The sequence below is a fragment of the Thalassophryne amazonica genome, chromosome 4, assembly GCF_902500255.1.
Source record: "Thalassophryne amazonica chromosome 4, fThaAma1.1, whole genome shotgun sequence".
Taxonomy (NCBI): Eukaryota; Metazoa; Chordata; class Actinopteri; order Batrachoidiformes; family Batrachoididae; genus Thalassophryne; species Thalassophryne amazonica.
Genome location: NC_047106.1, coordinates 87,648,118 through 87,671,029, shown reverse-complemented (window position 1 = coordinate 87,671,029; position 22,912 = coordinate 87,648,118). Strand labels below are relative to the sequence as shown.

At 42.1% G+C, this 22,912-nt stretch overlaps 1 protein-coding gene across 1 annotated transcript in view; it reads right to left on the bottom strand.

Moving 5' to 3' along the window:
* Nucleotides 1–22,912, bottom strand: part of timm50 (translocase of inner mitochondrial membrane 50 homolog (S. cerevisiae)) — a 109,016-nt gene that overhangs the window by 54,184 nt on the left and 31,920 nt on the right. Inside the window, exon 4 of the mRNA XM_034168219.1 lies at nucleotides 10,664–10,685. Within this exon, the coding sequence (XP_034024110.1) occupies nucleotides 10,664–10,685 (22 nt within the window). The remainder of the gene's footprint in view (nucleotides 1–10,663; nucleotides 10,686–22,912) is intronic.

Here is a 22,912-nt window from a genome sequence, read left to right as displayed (position 1 = left end):
TAAAAATCCACTGAACAGGCTGTGGAGCAGCACAGGTAACACACGACAACAGTGCTAAAAAATAAAATAAAAATCCACTGGACAGGCTGTGGAGCAGCACAGGTAACACACGACAACAGCGCCAAAAAACAAAAAAAAATCCACGGACAGGCTGTGGAGCAGCACAGGTAACACACGACAACAGTGCTAAAAAAATAAAAATCCACTAGCAGGCTGTGGAGCACACAGGTAACGCACGACAACAGCGCTAAAATAAAATAAAATCCACTAGACAGGCTGTGGAGCAGCACGACAACAGTGCTAAAAAATAAAATAAAAATAAAAACGAAAGCGTTAGCAAGCTAGTTAGCTTGCCAACGCTGATGAAAGTTAGCTGATAAAAGTGCTCCGTCGCGATGTTTCGACCGTTAGAGGTCTTCTTTAGGCGTTGGAGCACGGTGAAAAAGTAAAAAAAGTAAAAAATTTTGAAAAAGACTGTTAATTCAAAGAACTCAAACAGCTCAGTTCAAACAGCTAACAGATAATCAATGTTAATATTTGGTACAGTAGCCTTTGTTTGCCAATTACAGAGGTCAACGTTCCTGTAGTTTTTTACCAGGTTGCACACACTGCAGCAGGGATTTTGGTCCACTCCTCCATACAGATCTTCTCTAGATCTTTCAGGTTTGGAGTTTCAGCTCCCTCCAAAAAATGTCTATTACATTCAGGTCTGGAGACTGGCCAGACCACTCCAAGACCTTGAAATGCTTCTTATGGAGCCCTCCTTAGTTGCCCTGGCTGTGTGATGGGGTCATTGTCATGCTGGAAGACCCAGCCATGACCCATCTTCAATGCTCTTACTGAGGAAAGAAAGTTGTTTGGCCAAAATCTCGCAGTACATGACCCCATTAACCATGACAGCATCATTGTTACTAATGTAATCTTTGGTGACTGTGGTTCCAGCTCTCTTCAGGGTCATTGACCAGGTCCTCCTGTGTAGTTCTGAGCTTTTGCAGAATCATCCTTACCCCACAAAGTGAGATCTTGAATGGAATCCAAAACTGAGGGAGATTGACACTCATCTTGTGTTTCTTCCACTTTCTAATAAATAATAACAGTTGTTGACTTCTTCCAAGCTGCTTGCCTGTTGTCCTGTAGTCCATCCCAGCCTTGTGCAGGTCTACAGTTTTGTCCCTGGTGTCCTTAGACAGCTCTTTAGTCTTGGCTATGGTGAACAGGTTGGAGAGTTGATTGAGTGTGTGAACAGGTGTCTTTTATACAGGTAACAAGTTCAAACAGGTGAAATTATTACAAGTAAAGAGTGCACAATAAGAGGGCTTCTTAAAGAAAAATTAACAGGTCTGTGTGAGCCAGAATTCTTGCTGGTTGGTAGGTGTTCAAATACTTATTTGCAGCAGTAACATACAAATAAGTTATTAAAAAAAAAAAAAAAATCATACATTGTGATTTCCGGATTTTTTTTAGATTATGTCTCTCACAGTGGACATGGACCCAAGATGAAAACTTCAGGACCCCTCCATGATTTCTAAGTCAGAGAACCTGCAAAATCGCAGGGATGTTATTGTCCTCACGGTATGCTCTTTAGGGTTTTAGCGTGGAAAAAATAAGATAAAGCCAAATAAAACAATGAATCACGAAGCACCAGATCGAAGCACTGCTTCGATCTGTGAGTCACTGCTTCGATGGTTCAAGGTTCAAATAAAAGCCGCGCTGCAAGAGAATTGATTACAGACCCGCTGCAGGGTCTGTAATATTGTACAGAAATTATCATTTTCCTGACAAACACCCCCAAAAACAACCGCCACTCTGAAGGACTGAAGGGAATCGTTAAGCAAAAAGGTTATTGATGTTGGCGGATCGAATCATTTCTTAATGATACCCGACAGGAACCGGTTCTCGATACCCTCCCTACTGTCGACGTTACCTGAAGCACGTTCTTCATTTCATTAATTCTCTCCTCTGCCTCGTCCAGTCTGTCATTAATCAAATCAAATCAATTTTATTTATATAGCGCCAAATCACAACAAACAGTTGCCCCAAGGCGCTTTATATTGCAAGGCAAAGCCATACAATAATTACGGAAAAACCCCCAACGGTCAAAACGACCCCCTGTGAGCAAGCACTTGGCAACAGTGGGAAGGAAAAACTCCCTTTTAACAGGAAGAAACCTCCAGCAGAACCAGGCTCAGGGAGGGCAGTCTTCTGCTGAGACTGGTTGGGGCTGAGGAAAAGAACCAGAAAAAGACATGACGAGAAGGGGGGCAGAGATCGATCACTAATGATTAAATGCAGAGTGGTGCATACAGAGCAAAAGAGAAAGAAACACTCAGTGCATCATGGAACCCCCCAGCAGTCTAAGTCTATAGCAGCATAACTAAGGGATGGTTCAGGGTCACCTGATCCAGCCCTAACTATAAGCTTTAGCAAAAAGGAAAGTTTTAAGGCTATCTTAAAACTAGAGAGGGTGTCTGTCTCCCTGATCTGAATTGGGAGCTGGTTCCACAGGAGAGGAGCCTGAAAGCTGAAGGCTCTGCCTCCCATTCTACTCTTACAAACCCTAGGAACTACAAGTAAGCCTGCAGTCTGACAGCAAAGCGCTCTATTGGGGTGATATGGTACTATGAGGTTCCTAAGATAAGATGGGACCTGATTATTCAAAACCTTATAAATAAGAAGAAGAATTTTAAATTCTATTCTAGAATTAACAGGAAGCCAATGAAGAGAGGCCAATATGGGTGAGATATGCTCTCTCCTTCTAGTCCCTGTCAGTACTCTAGCTGCAGCATTTTGAATTAACTGAAGGCTTTTCAGGGAACTTTTAGGACAACCTAATAATAATGAATTACAATAGTCCAGCCTAGAGGAAATAAATGCATGAATTAGTTTTCAGCATCACTCTGAGACAAGACCTTTATAATTTTAGAGATATTGCGCAAATGCAAAAAAGCAGTCCTACATATTTTTAATATGCGCATTGAATGACATATCCTGATCAAAAATGACTCCAAGATTTCTCACAGTATTACTAGAGGTCAGGGTAATGCCATCCAGAGTAAGGATCTGGTTAGACAACATGTTTCTAAGATTTGTCTTAGAATGTCTGTCATTAGCTCTTTTAACCTCATGTTTAATGTCGGAAAGTTGCTCCCTGGTGTCATTTCTGAAGTCTCGAAGCTCATGGAGGATATGTTTTTTAAGATAGCTTCTGGAGTATCCTCACCATGTGAGGGAAGCTCAGTGAGCACCCTCAGCTGCTTTGGCTCAATTCAGGGTCACCCTCCATTGGAGCTATGGTCGCCCTACTACTATTAGTAACCCGTTTCCTCCATTGTTTTCAAAAAGTTTATGGATTTTAACTTGACCCAAAGTCTATGGGGTTATATTACAAAGTCGTCAAGAACCTCATAAATTAATTGGGACCAGACACCCACAATAGCAATTTTGATGAGAATTGTGTTTTGGAAAAGGCAGATGATTGACAAAGGGTTGTGGTTGACTACATGTGTCTTATGACCTTTGAGACCAGCCTTTGTGTTGAAACATACCGACCACTGCGGGTGCAGTAGGACATCAGTGATCTCCAGGACCAGAGTGTAGGGAGGCTGGTAATATGGCTCCTTCAATGGGTCTGGCAACAACTTCAGGCTTGTTGGATCAATAATCATCTAATTGTAATACACAAACACACCCAGAATGTCACACTGTGCTATCAGAAATGAAATCTCAACTATGAAGCCATTTCTCAGCACCTTTCAGAGTTGGACGAGGAAGTTGGCAAGTCCAAGAAAATTCTACAAGCCAAGTTTGTTTACTGGGAAATTCCACCTCACATCTTTCAGAGCTCTGCTTATTCATATGTTCAATACTAGCAATTTTTTCCCCACTTACAACAGTCAAAATAAACTCATAAACTGTAAAAATTCACAACAGGAAGGTGGGAAATGCCCTAGACAACAATATGCTGAGTTGGCAAAAGTTTAGTTTTTTTTTGTATTTTCCTTCTTGGGTAAATTTTGAGATAAAATTGCATCTTGTAAATATGTCACAGTTTAACACTCACCTTAAAGTCCATGACTTCAGCTGGTACTCATCAGGAAATGAACAAGAAGAAAAATTCCAGTGGAATTTTGATTTCAAGTAGAACATTTAACTCACCTGTCTGTAGAACTTCATGTATTTGTATGACCTTTTCACATGTTGGATAATTGGAGGTCTGAAATAAAGGAAACATAAAAATAAAACAGTAATGTTATCTGGCCGATTCAAAACAAATGTGATGTTTAAGCCAAAACAAACTCTTTCTTAAACATTTTGCCAATCATTTTAAACAATACCATCTGTTTCAAGCTTAATTAATGCTCAAGTTTGGAAAAATAAGTTTCTCTGTCTCATTCATTTACTCATACACAAGGATTTAAGCATTTTTATTTGCGCGCGCACATACACACACATGACCAGAAATGAAAGTTACAAGTCGGATGTGAACACAAGTAAGAGTGCTTAAGAAAACTGAAAAACACAGAATAAGGCTTCTGAAAATAAAAACACTTGGAAAAACATGTACTTTAAAAAAAATTGCACTGATGAAATAGCAACAGTACAGCTGAATGGATCATTTTGTTATCTGTGGAAGACACAGTAAAAAGTAGGAGCAGGAGTCTTGAGTCTAGATGTGGACACCCAGTAAAGCAAAACTGAAACCTGCAGGTGTTTAAAAGCTGGTGCAGCTGATTATGTATTGAAGATGACTGGCAGCTCAATTTGCATCATCTAACCTTTTTATTTCATTCTTGACAAAAAATGGGTTACTAATGGTGGGTGATATGGCAGAAATATATCATGATTCCCTCCTCAAAAGCCCCACCCCCCCCCCCCCCCAAATAAGCCCCATTCACTCCAGCTCTTAAAATTAGATTTAGGTAATGTACAAATAAATAAAAGAAGTCAAGTATTGTTTGAATGAATGTTTACAAAGACTACAAGAGTTACTCCTATACAAGTCCTGTGGTACTAATGCTTGTCCCCCAGATATGTCTCACTTTAAACAAGCTCAGCATCCCTATCCCAGGGGCTCAATCCCCCAGAGCTCATAGCAGCGTGCTGAACCTGAAAGCAAAAGCCATCTGCCAGAGTCCTGCTGTGATGCCGCACACACACACACACACACACACACACACCACACACACACACACACACACACACACACACACACACACACACCTTTACTAAAAGAGATGTTGAACAACTCTCCCGAGATCCCAACTCAAGGTCCCAAGTCCCTGTGATGTATATGGCACATGTGATGGGGAACAAGTGTTGAAAAAGTAGCGGCAAAGAGGGTTTGGTGGCATTAAAGTCAAACCAGAAAGCCACTGATAGTTGAGTAAAATTCAACTACCAGTGGCTTTGACTCTTCAGAGTCAATGAAGGCCTTCATCACACAGCTGCCTGTCTTACTAACAGGGACGGGGTCTGTCCAGTGGTCCTTGTGCGGTTGTAAAATTGTGTCAAACGCTGCATGACACCTTTCTGTATAACTGCTTCAGCTGCTCTTATGTGTGTTGTCTCATGTGCAGTTGCGCACTACAGATGTCACATTTCCATGGAGATCTGCCTCATTTTTGACAAATATGCTGGATTTTGAGTTGTTTGCTGTCATATTTCCTCACTGTGCATGCACACATATACACATAGAGGGATTTAGAGCGAGAGAGAGGATGAGCTAAATAAATCTTGGATTTATCTTGTGCGTGTGGTTTTCTCCTCAGCTGCCACCAGGACCTTACAAGGTCAGCTCTGTATCCGCTCACAAATCCCCATGATCACAACGGCTGCTGTGAAGTATGAAGCTGCACGTGATTTCAGCAGAAGAGATGCACAAACCATCCCATGAGATGTGCTACAAGTGCACGACAGTGGTAACAGCAGACTGTCCACTGACACATGACCGGAGTGATGCGAATTTGGACATGAACTCGCACAATGATCAGGGCTATGTGCCATGATTTTTATGAATAAGGTTCATTTAATAAAGCGCTGTTACAATGATCAAAATGAGTTCCCTGCCAGCTGATGTCCGCAAGTTCATCAGAAAGTTTTGTGCATGTTACAATCTTTGAGCAGAGCTCAGTTGGACAGCATTCCTGCAGCCGATTGTTCATTCTATGCTTCTGAAAGCTCTGGTGTCAATCCAGCACAAGCGGACATGCAGTTCAACTGTCACCGAAAACACACAACACATCAGACAAGTAATCTGCACCCCAATTGCTCTTATGATGACGACAATCTGCAGCACTAACTAAAAAAACATGTCATCATGGGAGACAAAACGAGCTAAATATTAAATGAATCTTTTTTCCACATTTCTGTGCATGCACGTTCAGTTTGGATTATCTGTGCGTGTTTTTTTTTTTCTTCCCACTACCGTGTGCCAGACAGCACCTGCATGAAAACACGCCGTGTGGAATCTTTTAAAATATAAGTAGGTACATTTAGTTCATTGTGGACTCACCACAGTTTTGTCCTTTTTCCCCATCAACTGTATAATCCAGAGTACCAGAGTCCACTTCATGTTTGGACCTATGCTACAACAACACATTAGACCAGATGTATACCAACAGATAGGAGACATACAGAGTGGTGCCCCACCCCTATCTGACTATAAAAAAAAAAGAACATCGACATCAACTTGGACCCACATCAGTACGCCCATAGGAAGAACCACTCTGTATCAGATGTCATCAGTCATCCACTCTGCTCTTTGTCAGGCTGCTGCTCCTGGATTTCAGTTCTGCTTTTAATACTAGCCAACAAACTACTGCTGCTCAGACTAACACCTTCCATCTGGAACTGAGTACTGGACTTCTTAAAACACACCGGCCACAGACAGTCAAAGTTCATGGCGTCCTGACTTCCCCAATCAGCTCACATCATGGGGGATACCACCCACCTGGCTCACAAAATGTTTGAACCACTCCCCTTGGGCTGGAGGATGTGGAGCATCAGGGCCAGAACAACCAGGCTCAAATGCAGCTTCTATCTAGAGGCTGTAAGACTAAATCAAAGACTTATTGAGCACTGCACTTTTCATTGCTTTACGCTGTGCGCTTTTTATGGTTTACTGTTTGTTTGATTGTTGTGCTAGTGTGATGGTGGATTGTATATTCATAATTTTTTGACATTTTAGAATTTATATTTTTTAGTTCAGAAATTATCTATCTATAAAGCGAAAAGTATCTGTGTGTGGCTCATATATATCTGACTGTCAGATCAGCCTCAGCTTTCGGATATGGCTTGCACATGACACGATGTACATCCTTTATTATGAAAATTTGGGGAATTAATTTTCAAAACCTTTATTTTGAAACCTTTATGCAAATGACAATAAAGGAACCTTGAACCATAGTACACAGAACCAATCTGGGTTGCTTTTTGTATAAAAATGTAAGAAGGCTTTCAAGTGAAATTCTTGTATTTTGCTGAACAATGTATTTCCGTGTCTGCCTCCTTTGTAACCCGCTGCTATGTTTATGTTGCCGGATGTACAGTGTAGTGAGGGATGCCATGAGACGAGAGTAGGGTTGAAAACAGACAGGGAGTTGTGGCAGGGGCCTGTATTCAGAACAAAAGGTGCGGTAAAGGCTGGCATCTGGTGCAAAGCAACACCTACTCTTCCACCCAGACTGAGTTAGTGAGAATAAGACAGACACTTAACATTTGTTTCCAGTGTGACAATCCGACAGGTCCTCTAATATCTCTGTGGGTTTGGTACACGTGTTAAAAGACGTGGAGGCCTCTGGAAAGAAAGGTCTGAATACTTTGCTGGAATCTCACCTAGAGATGTTACACAATGTGTATGCACTTCAACAAAAATGTTTGTGGGAAGCTTCCATTTCCCCGTTGCTATGGTTTCTGGTCTTCTTCTGCATCACATGCATGAACAGTGCATGTTGGCATTTATTATACTTTCACAGCCAAGCGTGTTCCAAAACTCATTCCCCCCTCTTTCCATGCACTCACCTTCTGCTAGTCCGAGAGCAAGGGGAGGAGTAAGGCAGTGGGAGAATGGATGTGAAAAGGGAAGGAGGCTAAGGGGGGAGGATGGGACAAAAGAATAAGCTCAAGAGTTGATGAGACAGAAGCACAGAAAGATGGGAGGATTTATAAACTTTTATCCTGGCCCCGAAGGACCTTGGGCCAATTTCACACTGGTCTCTGAGGTCTCTAAGGTCCCTGAGACCACAACCTGCCCACATTACTGTGCAGAAGGCTGACGGTAAAGGCAGACTATTGCATTTGCATAGTGCTCCAAACAAACAAATCCTGGTAACTCAGACATTTTCTCCCAGCATTCGTACGTCCCAGTCACTGCCTACCACCCCTGTGCCAGTGAGTCCAGTGAACATGTACAGTTATAATGTGGGGAAACATGCCTATAGTGATAATGATTTTTTTTTTAACTAAACATCATATCCTTAGCAAACAGCAATACGGTTTTAGAAAGAATCACACTACTTCGCTGGCTGTGATGGATTTTGTTGAACAAATTACCAACACGATTGAAAATAAGCAATATACTGTAGGGTTTTTTTTTTTATTTACAGAAAGCATTTGATACTATGGATCATACCTTGCTATTGGACAATTTACAGAAGTATGGTATCAGGGGATTGGCACATGACTGGATAGTGAGCTACTTAGACAGTAGGTATCAGTGTGTCCACTTTGGTGGGGAAAATTCTGAGTTTTTGAAGATTACTTGTGGGGTGCCCCAGGGTTCAGTCCTTGCGCCACCGTTGTTCCTTTTGTATATTAATGACATATGTTTGGTTTCTAAGTATGCAAGTTGTATTTATTTGCAGATGATACAACTGTGTTTTGTAGTGGGGATCATTTGGGACAGCTCCTGGACAAGATGGAGAACGAATTACATAAATTTAAAAATAGTTTGATTTAAATAAATTATTGCTCCATTTTGGTAAAACTAAATGTATCATATTTGGGAATAAGTCCAGGAATTTAAGCAAAAAATTATTACTACATGATATTGAAATTGTAACAGATACAAAATTTCTTGGTGGTCATATTGATGACAGATTAAGCTGGAAAACACATAAACTATGTTAAAACTAAAATGTCAAAAGCCACTGCAATTCTGCATAAAGCCCAGGACTTCCTCACCCAACATGCATTGACCACTTTATATCATACAATACTTGTTCTATATATGACATACTGTGTCGAGGTTTGGGGAAATACATACAGAACTAATACTAAACCAGTTTTTCTGTTGCAAAAGAAAGCTATAAGAATTATCAGTAATAAACCATATCGAGAGCCAACAAATTCGTTATCTGCTTGTCTGCAAATTTTAAAATTCTGGGACTTGGTTGATTATATTACAATACAGATTATGTATAAAGTTAAAAATAAGTTTTGCCTCTACATGTCCAGAATCTGTTTAAAATGAGAGACTCCAGCTGCAGTTTGAGGGGAACATTATTATTTGAGAAACTGAGGATCCGTACTACTGTTAAAAGTCATTGTGTTTTCGTCAGGGGTGTTAATATTTGGAATAATTGTCCTGATAATATTAAAATACTTAGTACACTGGTTGGTTTAAAAGGCTTTACAATAAGAATATATTTACCCGTTATAGGTTGAAGGATTAGGTTTACCATTTTTGTCATGTTCACTCTTACTTGTTTGGCTGTGTTTTGAAATTTTGTGATTAAGTTAAATTGTTTATGCACCTTTTTCCTCTTTTCGTGTACAGTTATTATGACTATATAAGCTTTGCTTCTGCCTTCACCCTTTCGGCCACACGGGTTCTTTGTACATTGTTTCTTTTATGTTTTGTTATTGCCTTTGTTGTTGCTCAGCTGTGTGCCGGACAAATAAATAAATTCAGTTCAATTCAATAGTGATACATATCCTTGTGATTACAGTGACACCTGTAGTTGTGATCAATGTATAAGGATTTAGCTGTGTAATGACAATCATGACTGAACTCTGCTTCAAAATGGGTTTTAACTCCTCACCAATAGGAGTCACGAAATGCAGACTGTGGTTTGCTTTGAATATTTCTGCTTCACCTGAACATAAAGTGAATGAAGACCCCACAGACAAGAATGTGGACAGAAAGCTGATTTCAGAAGAACAAGAACGGAGAAGGGCAGGCGGGAGTGGAGGGAGCAATACTGATTGCTAGTATGAGCAGATAAAATCAGAATTTATTTAATGGGAAGGTTCTGTCATGACAGACAGAGTCAATGAAGACCTTCATCACACAGCTGCCTGTCTTTCTCTCTCTCACACACACACACACACACACACACACACACACACACACACACACACACACACACACACACACACACACACACACTTTGGTGAAGTGACCACCACCATTAAATATAACGGACAGAGGCCTTCACTCGTCCAGTGTCATACAAGCCAACATATCCTGGTGGAAATTTTAACTTAAACCTATGTGAACAAGTTTAAAAAAGCATATTTGCTTCCATGTACTAAATATTGGTGGTCATAAATTATGAGTGACATGCACATATACTACGCACACACAAAACTCTCAGTGAGGCCTTTCCTTGCAGTTACTGTTGTGACTGCAGAGAAAAACAGGACATGAAATAATCACACTCACCTCCATCAAACTCATCTGGAATCTGTACAGGAGGCAAAAGAACAGTTTTAATACTTCATACACAAAACCTACACATAAAGAAAAATCTATCATTTCAGGTAAAATCTTGGCAGCTGTGGGTGCCAGAACGACACTGTAAATATCTGGAAGCAATGACAGAGACATTTTTTTGTAACCATAAATTTCAAAGAAAATAACTTGCTTGCTTACAGCACTTTACTATTAAACAGATATTGTAAACCTGTGTACAGTAATAACAGCTATAATAAACCTGTTTACTGAAAACCACTTCCAAAACAACAGGCAACTACAGTGACAGTATCTTTCAATCTGTTACCTGTGATCTTAACCATTCGTGTTAATTGCTGGTGTTTCTATAGCAAATAGGTCACATAAACTCTTTTGTATATAAAACATGTTACAATGATCTAACACACATCAGAGGCACTCAGGCCCTGTCCACACGAATCAGGTTTAAGCGTAACATATTGGCATTTCACCCAAATGGAAACTGCGGCCAAAAATTAGATTTTTTTAGAAAACTGGTCCCTGAGTGGATTAAACTGAAAATGCCACCTTGGTATTTTCATCTGGATGAGCAATACACCGCTTTTCTGAAACGATGATGTCATAACCCCACCTTTTTTACCTCAGCCGCACACATTGAATGACATGTTAACTGTGTAATTTAACAAACTTTTTTTTTTTGTCTTGGTGCATGAATGTAAATTTCCACAATCATTGATGATATGGGGCTGCATGTCAGGTAAAGGCACTGGGGAGATGGCTGTCATTACATCATCAATAAATGCACACGTTTTTGTCGATATTTTGGACACTTTTCTTATCCCATCAATTGAAAGGATGTTTGGGGATGATGAAATCATTTTTCAAGATGATAATGCATCTTGCCATAGAGCAAAAACTGTGAAAACATTCCTTTCAAAAAGACACATAGGGTCAATGTCATGGCCTGCAAATAGTCCGGATCTTAATCCAATTGAAAATCTTTGGTGGAAGTTGAAGAAAATGGTCCATGACAAGGCTCCAACCTGCAAAGCTGATCTGGCAACAGCAATCAGAGAAAGTTGGAGCCAGATTGATGAAGAGTACTGTTTGTCACTCATTAAGTCCATGCCTCAGAGACTGCAAGCTGTTATAAAAGCCAGAGGTGGTGCAACAAAATACTAGTGATGTGTTGGAGCGTTCTTTTGTTTTTCAGGATTCCATAATTTTTTCCTCAGAATTGAGTGATTCCATATTTTTTCCCTCTGCTTGGTCTAAAAAGTAACCGTTACTGACTGCCACAATTTGTTTTCCTGATTTCTTATAGTGTTTCTTAAAGCCAGAAAGTTGCCATTTGAAATGACTTTAGTTTTGTGTCATGTCTGTGATCTGCTTTTTTTCTACAAAATTAAACAACTGAATGAACATCCTCCGAGGCCAGTGATTCCATAATTTTTGCCAGGGGTTGTACAAAACTTAACCTTATTATACTTATGACAGCGTTTTGTTTTGGGGTTTTTTTTTGTTTTTTTTTATACGACCTGGCATATGCTGGCTAAATCGTCAAGGTATGACAGGGGCCTTAAGATTAAGACTTTATATTTACTAGGTGTGTGAATGGATTTAATATTTGAAACAATATAGGCTAAGTCTGAACTGTATGAAACGGTTGCTTGAGGACTTCACTGAAAAGAAATACAGGATCCACTGAGTTATTTGCTGCATCTTCCTTTCTTTAACTCATAATGGCACAAAGACAAGCATGTGAAAGAAGGAAACAAGGTCTGTGAGAGCAGACCATGATCCTCTTCTCAGAAACACGACAGGGCATCGATAATAAACAAATGCGAATAAGCTATGGTGAATTGCCAACTTTGGCAGGTATCCTGTTTCTGGCTGTGTGGTGCTAAGTGTGAACCATGTGGTGAGAACATACACACCTCGGTAAGACTGAAGGGAGAAAGCCCGGGACAGCCAGGACAACAAGTTCCCACACAGATTCCCACAAAATACAAAGAGGACATGTGGCTTTGTTCACGCCGACAACTCAAAGTCTTTATTCAGCATTAATTTCATGATCACAACATGTGAAATTTGTGATAATTTGTCACAAGGCCATACAAATATCCTACACTGTTATTTATGAGAATATTTTTTGATATACTGAGAAGACTATCTTTGATACATTGAGACTATTTTTGGTACTGTTGATGAATATTGTGACATAAATATTTATAAAAAAAGATTCACTTTTCTTTGAATAATATATTGTACAGTTTGTTATGTGACTTGTATTGGAATTTTGTAGATTTGTGCACATGGATTTATACTGGTCCTGTTTTATGTATAGGCCAGGTACGGATGGCAAGCTAAGGAAATGGCCCACTGCTCTCAAGTAAAAAGGGAGCTTGAAGTTTGAAGCACAGTTCAAACAGAACTCAGCCGCTGACCCTTCTCTGCTCTGGTTGGGCCGGCAGGAGGCTTTGCAGCCGCCCTTTCCTTTTATATATTGTCCCTCTGCAACTCACTGCTCGCGGCTCACATATAAACTCAAATCACTTTTTTTGCACTCGTGACTGTCTGGACTTTGCTCATTTTTTGGAGCCGTTGAACTGGAAGTGTTGCATACAGTGGACTGGCGGATGCAAGACCCCCTATGGACAATATTGTTCAAAAGGGCATGAAATTGAGGGTTAACCTAGATCTGAATTGTGGAACACTAGTTTTTATGGTTCACATTTAGTTTTTTTGAATGGCCATTCAGGTTTGATATTGTCGATTGTCTTTTATGTTTGTTTGTCCTTTCCCTTGAAAAATATATGGTACCAGCATAAAAAATAAAAAAAACAATTCTTATGTCAGTCTGTCACTCCGCTCCTAGAGATGAATCAGAACTTCTGAATCTGGCCTGTTAATTACTTTAATCTCATAGTACTGGTTACATAACGTGGCGAGCCAGCCAGTAGTCGTCACTAGTGCAGTTTTGGTACAAGATGCAACAAAAACTAAAGCAGATGAGGAGGTAATTGAATTCTTAAAGCAATATGGTTCTATTTCAAAATGTGAGGTTATTGATAAACCAGAGTCGTGGTTTCACCACTCGATTATTGTATAATTTAGTTTTGGTGCCACGTTAGTTGCATTACATCCACTTTTGCCATATACGTATGTGTGTGAGGAAGACAAGGTTGTGTTTGAAATTTTAGACCTGTCTCAGCAATGTGCAAGTGAGGTAGAGAAGTTACAGACTGAGAGCTATTTGTCCGAATTGCAGAAGGTTGCGAAACTGACCGGCAGGATTTTTCTGTCGTCCTGGATGGAGTGATGTCTCTGCTTGGTCAGACTGTTATACAGCTCTCTCCCACTGCCACCCAAGTCTAACCTCTAGTACAGGACAATAAGAGTGACTCCTACGCTGATGCCACCACTGATCCTTCACTTGACTCTGCTTCTTCAGTCCCACAGAGTGAGCCACTGCCAACACTTCCAAAGGGGCCTACGGTCCAATCTGCTCCGAGATCAGCAATACCTTCAGTGCTTCATGGAAATTTGAATCCACCTGAAGTCCAGCGTTATGTGGTCAAACACATCGTCAAAAGCGATGATAATGCCACGAACCTGTCAGCACAGTGTATTAGAGCCTTCTCTGGTAGATCGCCCAGAACACAAATGAGTCGGACTATGATACCTGGTGCTCCGGAGTTGAGCTACTATTAAAAGATCCTGCTGTGTCTGATTTACAATATTCCTGCAAGATCTTTGACAGCCTGTTACCCCCGGCCGCTGATGTGGTAAAGCACCTGAGGCCCGATACAGCTCCAACAGTGTATCTACAGACACTCGACTCAGCTTACGGTACTGTTCAGGACGGCGACAAGTTGTACGCCAAATTCATGGACACGTACCAAAATGCAGGGAAGAAAACGTCTGTTTTTACAACATCTACAAGTGGTGCTCAGTCATGCTGTCAAAAGAGGTGGAGTGGCAACCAAAGATTTCGACCGACATCTCGGTCGAAATTTGCCGTGGCTGCTGGGACAATACTCTCATTACCGAACTTCAATTAAAACAACGTAAACTGAACCCCCCATCTTTTGCTGAGTTACTCCTACTGCTACGGACAGAGGAAGATCGAGAAGCTGCTAAGAGCCGTTCGAATGAAGCGACATCTCGGGTAATCCCGTCCCAGAGCAGCAGCCCATGTCCAGTATGCTTATACAAATGGTGCAGAGAAGGGAGAGATTGTTGTTCTTACCAATACCACACAGCAGCTCGCACAACAACTGGCCAATATCCAGAAGCAGCTCGCAGTCCTCACTGCCGGCCCGTCAAGCTCGAGTCAAGCAGCTGCTCCTAAGACCACACCTAGTCGTAAGTCGGGTGAGGGACAGAGGATGGGCAAGCCATCAAAGAACCCATCCTCTGTTCCCAAGCCTGGCTATTGTTTTCGGTGTGGTGAAGACGGCCATATTAAGACTCAGTGTGATAACCCCCCGAATTCTGCCCTTGTTGCTGCAAAGAAAAAACAGTTTGCGGAAAGACAGCAAAAATGGCAGAAATCAAACAGACATTCGTTAAACTAGAGTCAGTTCCAGTTGGGGGGGCGAACTGGAACTGTTGGTGGCCCACAATGTCCCAACATGAAGCATGTCAAATGTCATGAATTATTACAGACCACTTCTGCCGTCTCATCCCTGTTACCTAAAGGCTTGATTGGGTCCTGGTGCACGGCCAATGTCAAGATTGCTGGTGAAGCACTGAATTGCCTCTTAGACAATGGATCACAAGTCACTACAATACCAGTTTCAGTTTACAATCGACATCTCACAGACCAACCAGTGAAACCCCTGTGTGAGCTATTACAAGTGGAAGGAGCTGCTGGACAGTCAGTCCCATATCTTGGATATGGTGGTGACGTTTCCAAGTGATTTTCTGGAAGCTGAGTTTGACATTGTCACACTTGCACTCATTGTCCATGATTCTGGACACCAGCTATCTCCGGTTTTGATTGGCATGAATACCTTGGAGCCACTTTACTGCGACTACATGGAGAGCGAGTACTCAGACTTCCAGGCGACAGCTAGTGGCTACAAAGCAGTGCTCAACCTGCTTCAAGTGCGCTTTCAGCAACAACAACAAGGCAGTGATGGAGTCGTGAGAGTAACCAGTCCGTCGCCAATTTTAATTCCGGCTGGGCACACCACTGTCATTGATGGATTTATCCATACTAGCATGCCAGTTTCAAGTGATAGTGTGCTTGTGGAACATCATTCTTTACCCTTGCCAGGTGGACTGTGTGTTAAAAGTTCCTTGATTACAGTTTCCAGCCAGTCTCCTCCTAAGATACCAGTTGGCCTCAGCAATGAGTCGGACTGATGTAATGTAACTGATGTAATCATGCAGTCTCTCTCCACTATTGCAGAATTCACATTGTCACCCCAGATCCTTTCACACAGGGTGTCAGTAAATTGTTCATCGGGAAGCCAATGTAACCCTCTGCAGCTGGATTTTGGAGACTCTCCTATCTCTCCAGAATGGAAGGAAAGAATTACTGACAAGCTGAACCAGATCCCAGATGTCTTTTCATTTCATGACTTAGATTTGACTTAGGATGTACAGACAAGGTAAAACATATAAAGCTGCATGATTCAAAAGAATTTTATTGTCATATGCACAAAGGAACATGTTCCCTGCACAATGAATTGTGTCTACTGCATTTAACCCATCCTAATTGCCAGTCAGGAGCAGAAGTCGCCATAAGGCGCCCGGGGACCAGCTCTAGATGTACATCCCTGCTTTAGGTCACAGCAGGGCTGAGCAAACCATGACCGACCCAAAGACAAACAACACACACGTAACAGACATAAGCCGGCCTGGTACATAAACACATATAAAAAAGCACACACAAGGTAAGGAAGAGAAAAGAAACCCTCAAGGTCGCTGCCTTCGAGAAGCCACAACAATGAGGAAAAAAACTCTTATCAGCACAGAGAACAGTAAACACAGACAAACAAGAACACAGGATGACAGCCGAGATTTGAAAGTCCAGTTTATCAGAACACTCCGGTAGCAGCCCTTTTTGGCGCTAAACAATGGCCATGACTGAATCATGGAAGGGAGGGGGGTTCAGCTCTGAGCAGTCCACTGTTCACAGTCAACGTCAGAGCTGGAGAAGCTGAGGGAGGGGGAAACCAGGGAAGCGAGGCTTGAGTGTTTAATCTTCTTGGAGGTTTTTTTTTTTTAAATCGCAGCGGCCTTGAAGTGCAGCTGTCTTGGGGAAGCCAAAGGAATGTCTGATTAGCAGATGCCTGAAAGATTCCACAGTTCTGAGAACAAAGTGGCTCTCAATGCAACTGAATGTAGAAAGGAGATGTGGTCATTTACTGACGGTCAAGGCGGTTTTCCAGTGCTGCAATCCTCCCAGAGATGGTTTCCAACGTGCGGTTAACACCCGCCGACTGAGCAGTCACTGTCCTTCCAATCGAATCAATGAAGTGGGGCAATCTGGACGACCCAATCAAAACAGCCTCCACTTTTTAAATTTTCCAGTAAACCAGCGCTATGCCCGTGCCACACAGCAGAAAGCCGGTCACTCCCAAGCCAAATAGATACACATCTTCGACATCCTCCACAGACAGTGTGTAAAGGCACATGACCTGCCATCTCCTCCACGAGTCCATCACGTAGCCCATCACGTGTGTCCCGGCAGGACAGGTCGGGTCCTCTGCCCCCGAATGTCTTGTAGAAAAAAAATAGTGTCAATTGCGTTCAGAGACCACTTCGACAAATCCATTTTTGTCACTTTTCAGAAGAGCAAAAACTGAAGCCTCACAGACAACACGCCACAGAAGCAGGAAAGATAAGGAGGGAGGGAGAGAAGAGAAAATGCATCCGTCTCGGCCGAGTGCAAGCTGGCAAAAAACAAAAAAACAGCAAAAAAAAAACACCATTTAAACACAGAGCTAGACCCATTCATCCTCAGGACATCGAGGCGGTCAGACAGCATTTACAAGACCTGGTTGAGGCTGGTGTTATTCGGGAGTCAGAATCGCCATTTTCCTCGCCTATTGTTGTGGCCCATAAGAAGAATGGGGACAGATGCTTGTGTATTGACTAAAGGAAGCTGAATCTTCAAACGGTTAAGGATGCATATCCCTTGTCAAATTTGGAAGAGTCGTTGTCAGCTTTAATTGGCTCAAGATGGTTCAGTGTGCTTGATTTGAAATCTGGATAGTACCAGATTGAAATGAATGAAGATGATAAAGTTAAAACGGCTTTTGTAACCCCTATGGGGTTTTGGGAGTTTAAACGGATGCCCCAGGGGGTGACAAATGCTCCATCCACTTTCCAAAGGTTAATGGAGAAAAGCAAGGGAGATCTTCATCTGAAGGAAGTTTTGGTCTTCCTTGACGACTTGATTGTGTTTTCAGACTCGCTGGAAGAGCATGAGCAGAGGCTGCTGCATGTCTTACATCGGTTGAAGGAATACGGTCTGAAGCTTTCACTGGAGAAATGTAAACTTTTCCAGACATCTGTAAAGTATTTAGGCCACATTGTCTCGGAGAAGGGAATAGAGATGGATCCTGACAAAATTCTTGCCCTTAAATCCTGACCAATTCCAAAAACTTTAAAGGAGCTTAAGTCGTTCCTTGGCTTTGCTGGTTATTACAGGAGGTTCATAAAAGGGTATTCCACCATTGCTGAGCCCCTCAACGATTTAACAAGGGGCTATGGGCTTACCTCCAAGTCCAAGAACCGGCCCAGCATGGTCAAGGTTTCGAATCCGAGACAACCCTTTGGCGAGCGATGGTCATCTGAATGCCAGTCTGCGTTTGTGACTTTCATTGATAAACTGACGAGTTTTCCAGTACTTGGTTTTGCTGACCCAAAATTACCATACATCTTGCATACAGATGCCAGCACCACAGGTCTGGGAGTGGTTTTATGTCAAGAGCAAGCAGGCCAATTGAGAGTAATCGCTTATGCCAGCCACGGGCTATCTGCGAGTGAATCAAGATATCCGGCATAATAAGCTGGAATTCCTCGCATTGAAGTGGAGCGTATGTGAGAAATTTCATGACTACCTGTATGGGTCCAACTTCGTGGTGGTGACTGACAATAATCCACTCACCTACCTGCTAACATCTGCAAAGTTGGATGCCACTAGTCACAGGTGGTTGGCTGCCCTGTCCACTTACACCTTTAAACTTCAGTATCGAGCCGGCAAGCAAAGCCGGCACGCTCTATCTCCCACCCTCATAGCTGCCCTGCTGACATTCCAGTTCAGAAAGACTGGGATCTAATCGATAAATTCATGACTGAACATGTCATGGTACCCGGTGAAGTGGAAGAACTTGACCCTGAAGTCGTATCTGCCATCGAGGTCTTGTCACCAATCAACTGGGCAGTCTGGGGGAAGGTTCCATTACTCTTGTTGAGTCTCTGAGCCTGTCAGCCACAGCTATTCCAAGCTGTTATGCCAGCGACGATCAAGGCCTGCCAGTGGTTCCACCTTTGTCATGCTCAGATCTCAAGGACAAGCAGCGTGCTGATCCCGTTATTGGGGGTGTCATCCATCAACTGGAGACTGGGGAGAGAATTCCCTCCATGGTGAGGCACGGACTCCCAGATCTTGTCCTGCTGCTGCGAGAGTTGCGTCGCCTTGAATTACATGAAGGTGTTTTGTACCGACGAAGGCACGATGGAGAAGGAGTCTCATATCAGCTGGTGTTACCGGAGGAGCTCAGGTCAGTGGTTTTTACCAGTTTACATGATGATATGGGTCACCTCGGCATTGAGCGGACTTTAGATCTGGTACATTCCCTTTTTTTTTTTTTTGGCCTCATATGGCGGCTGATGTAGAGACTAAGATCAAAACCTGTCATCGGTGTGTAAGACGGAAGGCACTTCCAGAAAGATCAGCACCCCTTGTCAACATCGAGACCACACGTCCATTGGAGTTGCTTTGTATGGATTATTTATCATTAGAACCAGATCAAAGCATTGTAAAAGATATTCTTGTTTTCACTGACCATTTTACAAAGTTTGCAGTAGCCATACCCACGGCAAACCAAAAAGCAAAGACTGTGGCAAAGTGCCTACGGGAAAACTTTATTGTGTGCTATGGAATACCTGAACACCTTCACACCGATCAGGGACCTGACTTTGAATCAAGGTTAATTAGAGCTTTGCCAGTTTGCTGTAATTGTGAAGACTCGAACCTCATCCAAGGGAAAACCCATTTGAGAGGTTCAACCGGACGCTACTTAGCATGCTTGGGACATTAGTGCACAAGCAGAAATCCAGGTGGAAAGAGTATGTAAAACCATTAGTGCATGCTTATAACTGTATGAGGAATGATGTAACCGGGTTTACGCCGTATGAACTTATGTTTGGTCGTTCCCCTCGGTTACCGGTTGATATTGCCTTTGGATTGCCTGTGCGGGAAAATCAGTTTGTCTTGCATTCCCAGTATGTTGATGATCTGCGGTTGAGACTTAAAGAAAGTTTCCAACTTGCTATGAAGAACGCAGCAAAATCTGGTGAGCGAAACAAAACTCGATATGATCAATGAGTTATCCCCTCAAGTCTGGGAGAAGGAGCCAGGGTTTTGGTATGAAACGTCAGGCTTCGTGGTAAACATAAGCTTGAAGACAAATGGGAGCAAGATGTCTATGTTGTAGTGAAGCGTGCTGGAGATTCGCCAGTATACACAGTGCGGACTGAGAATGGGACAGACGGACCAAATCGTACGCTACACAGAGATTTGCTTCTTCCGTGTCCTTTCATTCCAGCCAGTGGTGATCTCCAGGCTTTGCCTGTAACGCCACCTCGCCGCCCTCGTACTTGGACGTTTGCCAGGGCCGATCATCGTAGAGAATTTGAGGAGGAGGAAGATGAGTGGAGTACACCACAAATCCAGATCCAGCCAACTATGTTCTAGTTTGAGAGTTCAAGCACTGTTGAGCCCTCTACCGAAGCCAGTGCTCAGCCCTTACTCAGTACTGTTGATAACTCACCTGTGATTTCAGTTGATCCTGTAAATTCTGACTCTGAACCTGGTTTTGACCACTTACCTGCTGATGGGGAAGCCTCTGCTGTATCCAATGCTTCTGCACCTGTGGAAGGACAACCTGATCTTGTAGAACACTTACCTGAGTCTGAAGGATTATTACTTGCTTGTGTTCCTCAAGAGGTACCTGCGGAAGAGTCTGAGCTTTCTGGCCAAGCGGAGGCATCCTCCATTCGGGATGACCTTTTGCCCAGCTCTGCTGAAGGAGCTACATAAACTCAAAATTTATCAAATGCTTTGTAGACTACACCTGTTGTTGAATGTTCAAGTCGAGAGCGTCGACCTCCTAATCGCCTTCAATATGCTCCGCTGGGTAACCCACTCATTTCGGTTGTACAGACTCTTTTTCATGGGTTGGTTGACACCTATAGCGACACGTTTACTACCTCAGCGGCAAAACCCGCCTCTCAAGCTTGTGTCTATAATATTTAGCATGCATCAGGGGTTGCATGATTTAAAGGGCGGAGGGTGTAACCCGGCTGGAAACAAAAAGATAAATAATTTATTTACTTAAAATATTTATTTAATAATTTCCCTTGCGTTGATGTGATGTCACATTTCCACATCTTACGGTCACGTGACGTAAGGCGGCTAATCGGTATGGCATATTACCCGGAAGTGATTTGCTACCGGTAGATGCGAGGGACGAGCCGGAGGGAAGGTCGCTGCAGGTATGTTAACGTTAATAATTTGCTCAGTTGAATTAAGTCTTTGTACTAAACGTATCTATTGTTGGGAAATAGGAGCTGTCCACCGGGGCGGTACCACATCAAAAGGAGCAGGCAAAGTTTGTTAAACCGCGGAATTGGTAAGTGCGCTAATGTTAGCTTAGCGGTGCATGTATTTACTATGCATGCGTACTTAGCTTCGTGGCCCATTCATTTCTTATGGAGTAGCACTTAGCATTGTGTGTTGGTGCCTGTTTCTCAAATATACACCATGAAATGTGATTGTATTCATATTATATATTTAATTAGTCATTCTTTGGTTGTGTTGTTTACTTTTATATGTATCTGAAGGCATTTTAAAGCCCAATTTTTAATATGGGTTGCCTATTTAATACACTGCGAGAAGCACGATGCACTTTGATGTTTTTTATTGAAATATCCTACACTGTTATTTATGAGAATATTTTTTGATATATTGAGAAGACTATCTTTGATACATTGAGACTCTTTCTGATACTGTTGATGAATATTGTGACATAAATATTTATAAAAAGATTCACTTTTCTTTGAATAATATATTGTACAATATTTGCCACTTTTGAATGCAATGTTGTTTGTTATGTGACTTGTATTGGAATTTTGTAGATTTGTGCACATGGATTTATACTGGTCCTGTTTTATGTATAGGCCAGGTATGGATGGCGAGCTAAGGAAATGGCCCACTGCTCTCAAGTAAAAAGGGTGCTTGAAGTTTCAAGTCCAGTTCAACCAGAACTCAGCCACTGACCCTTCCCTGCTCTGGTCAGGCCGGTAGGAGGCTTTGCAGCCGCCCTTTCCTTTCCATTGTCCCCCTGCAACTCACTGCTCGCGGCTCACATATAAACTCAAATCACTTTTTTTGCACTTGTGGACTCTCTGGACTTTGCTCATTTTTTGAAGCCGTTGAACTGGAAATGTTGCATACAGTGGACTGCTGTTGCAAGACCCCCTACGGACAATATTGTTCAAAAGGGCATGAATTGAGGGTTAAACCAAGATCTGAATTGTGGAACACTAGTTTTTATGGTTCACATTTAGTTTTTTTGAATGGCCATTCAGGTTTGATATTGTCGATTGTCTTTTATGTTTGTTTGTCCTTTCCCTTGAAAAATATATGGTACCAGCATTAAAAAAAAAAAATTCTTATGTCGGTCTGTCACTCGGCTCCTAGAGACGAATCAGAACGTTTGAATCTGGCCTGTTAATTACTTTAATCTCATAGTACTGGTTACACAAGCATACTGTGCAACTTGTACTTTATCGCTCATAGATAAAGTACATGAGTATGAGTCTAACATAATTTAATGATTGCACCAATGCTGAAAAACTAAAGCAGCCTGAATGTAGAGCAAATTTAATTCCAGCTCATCTCATGAATCAGATGAGTGCAAGAATTGTCCAAACTGTAACTCAAAATTCCAGCAGTTTTAATGAAAAGATGATTTCAGATCACACTGAACAGCT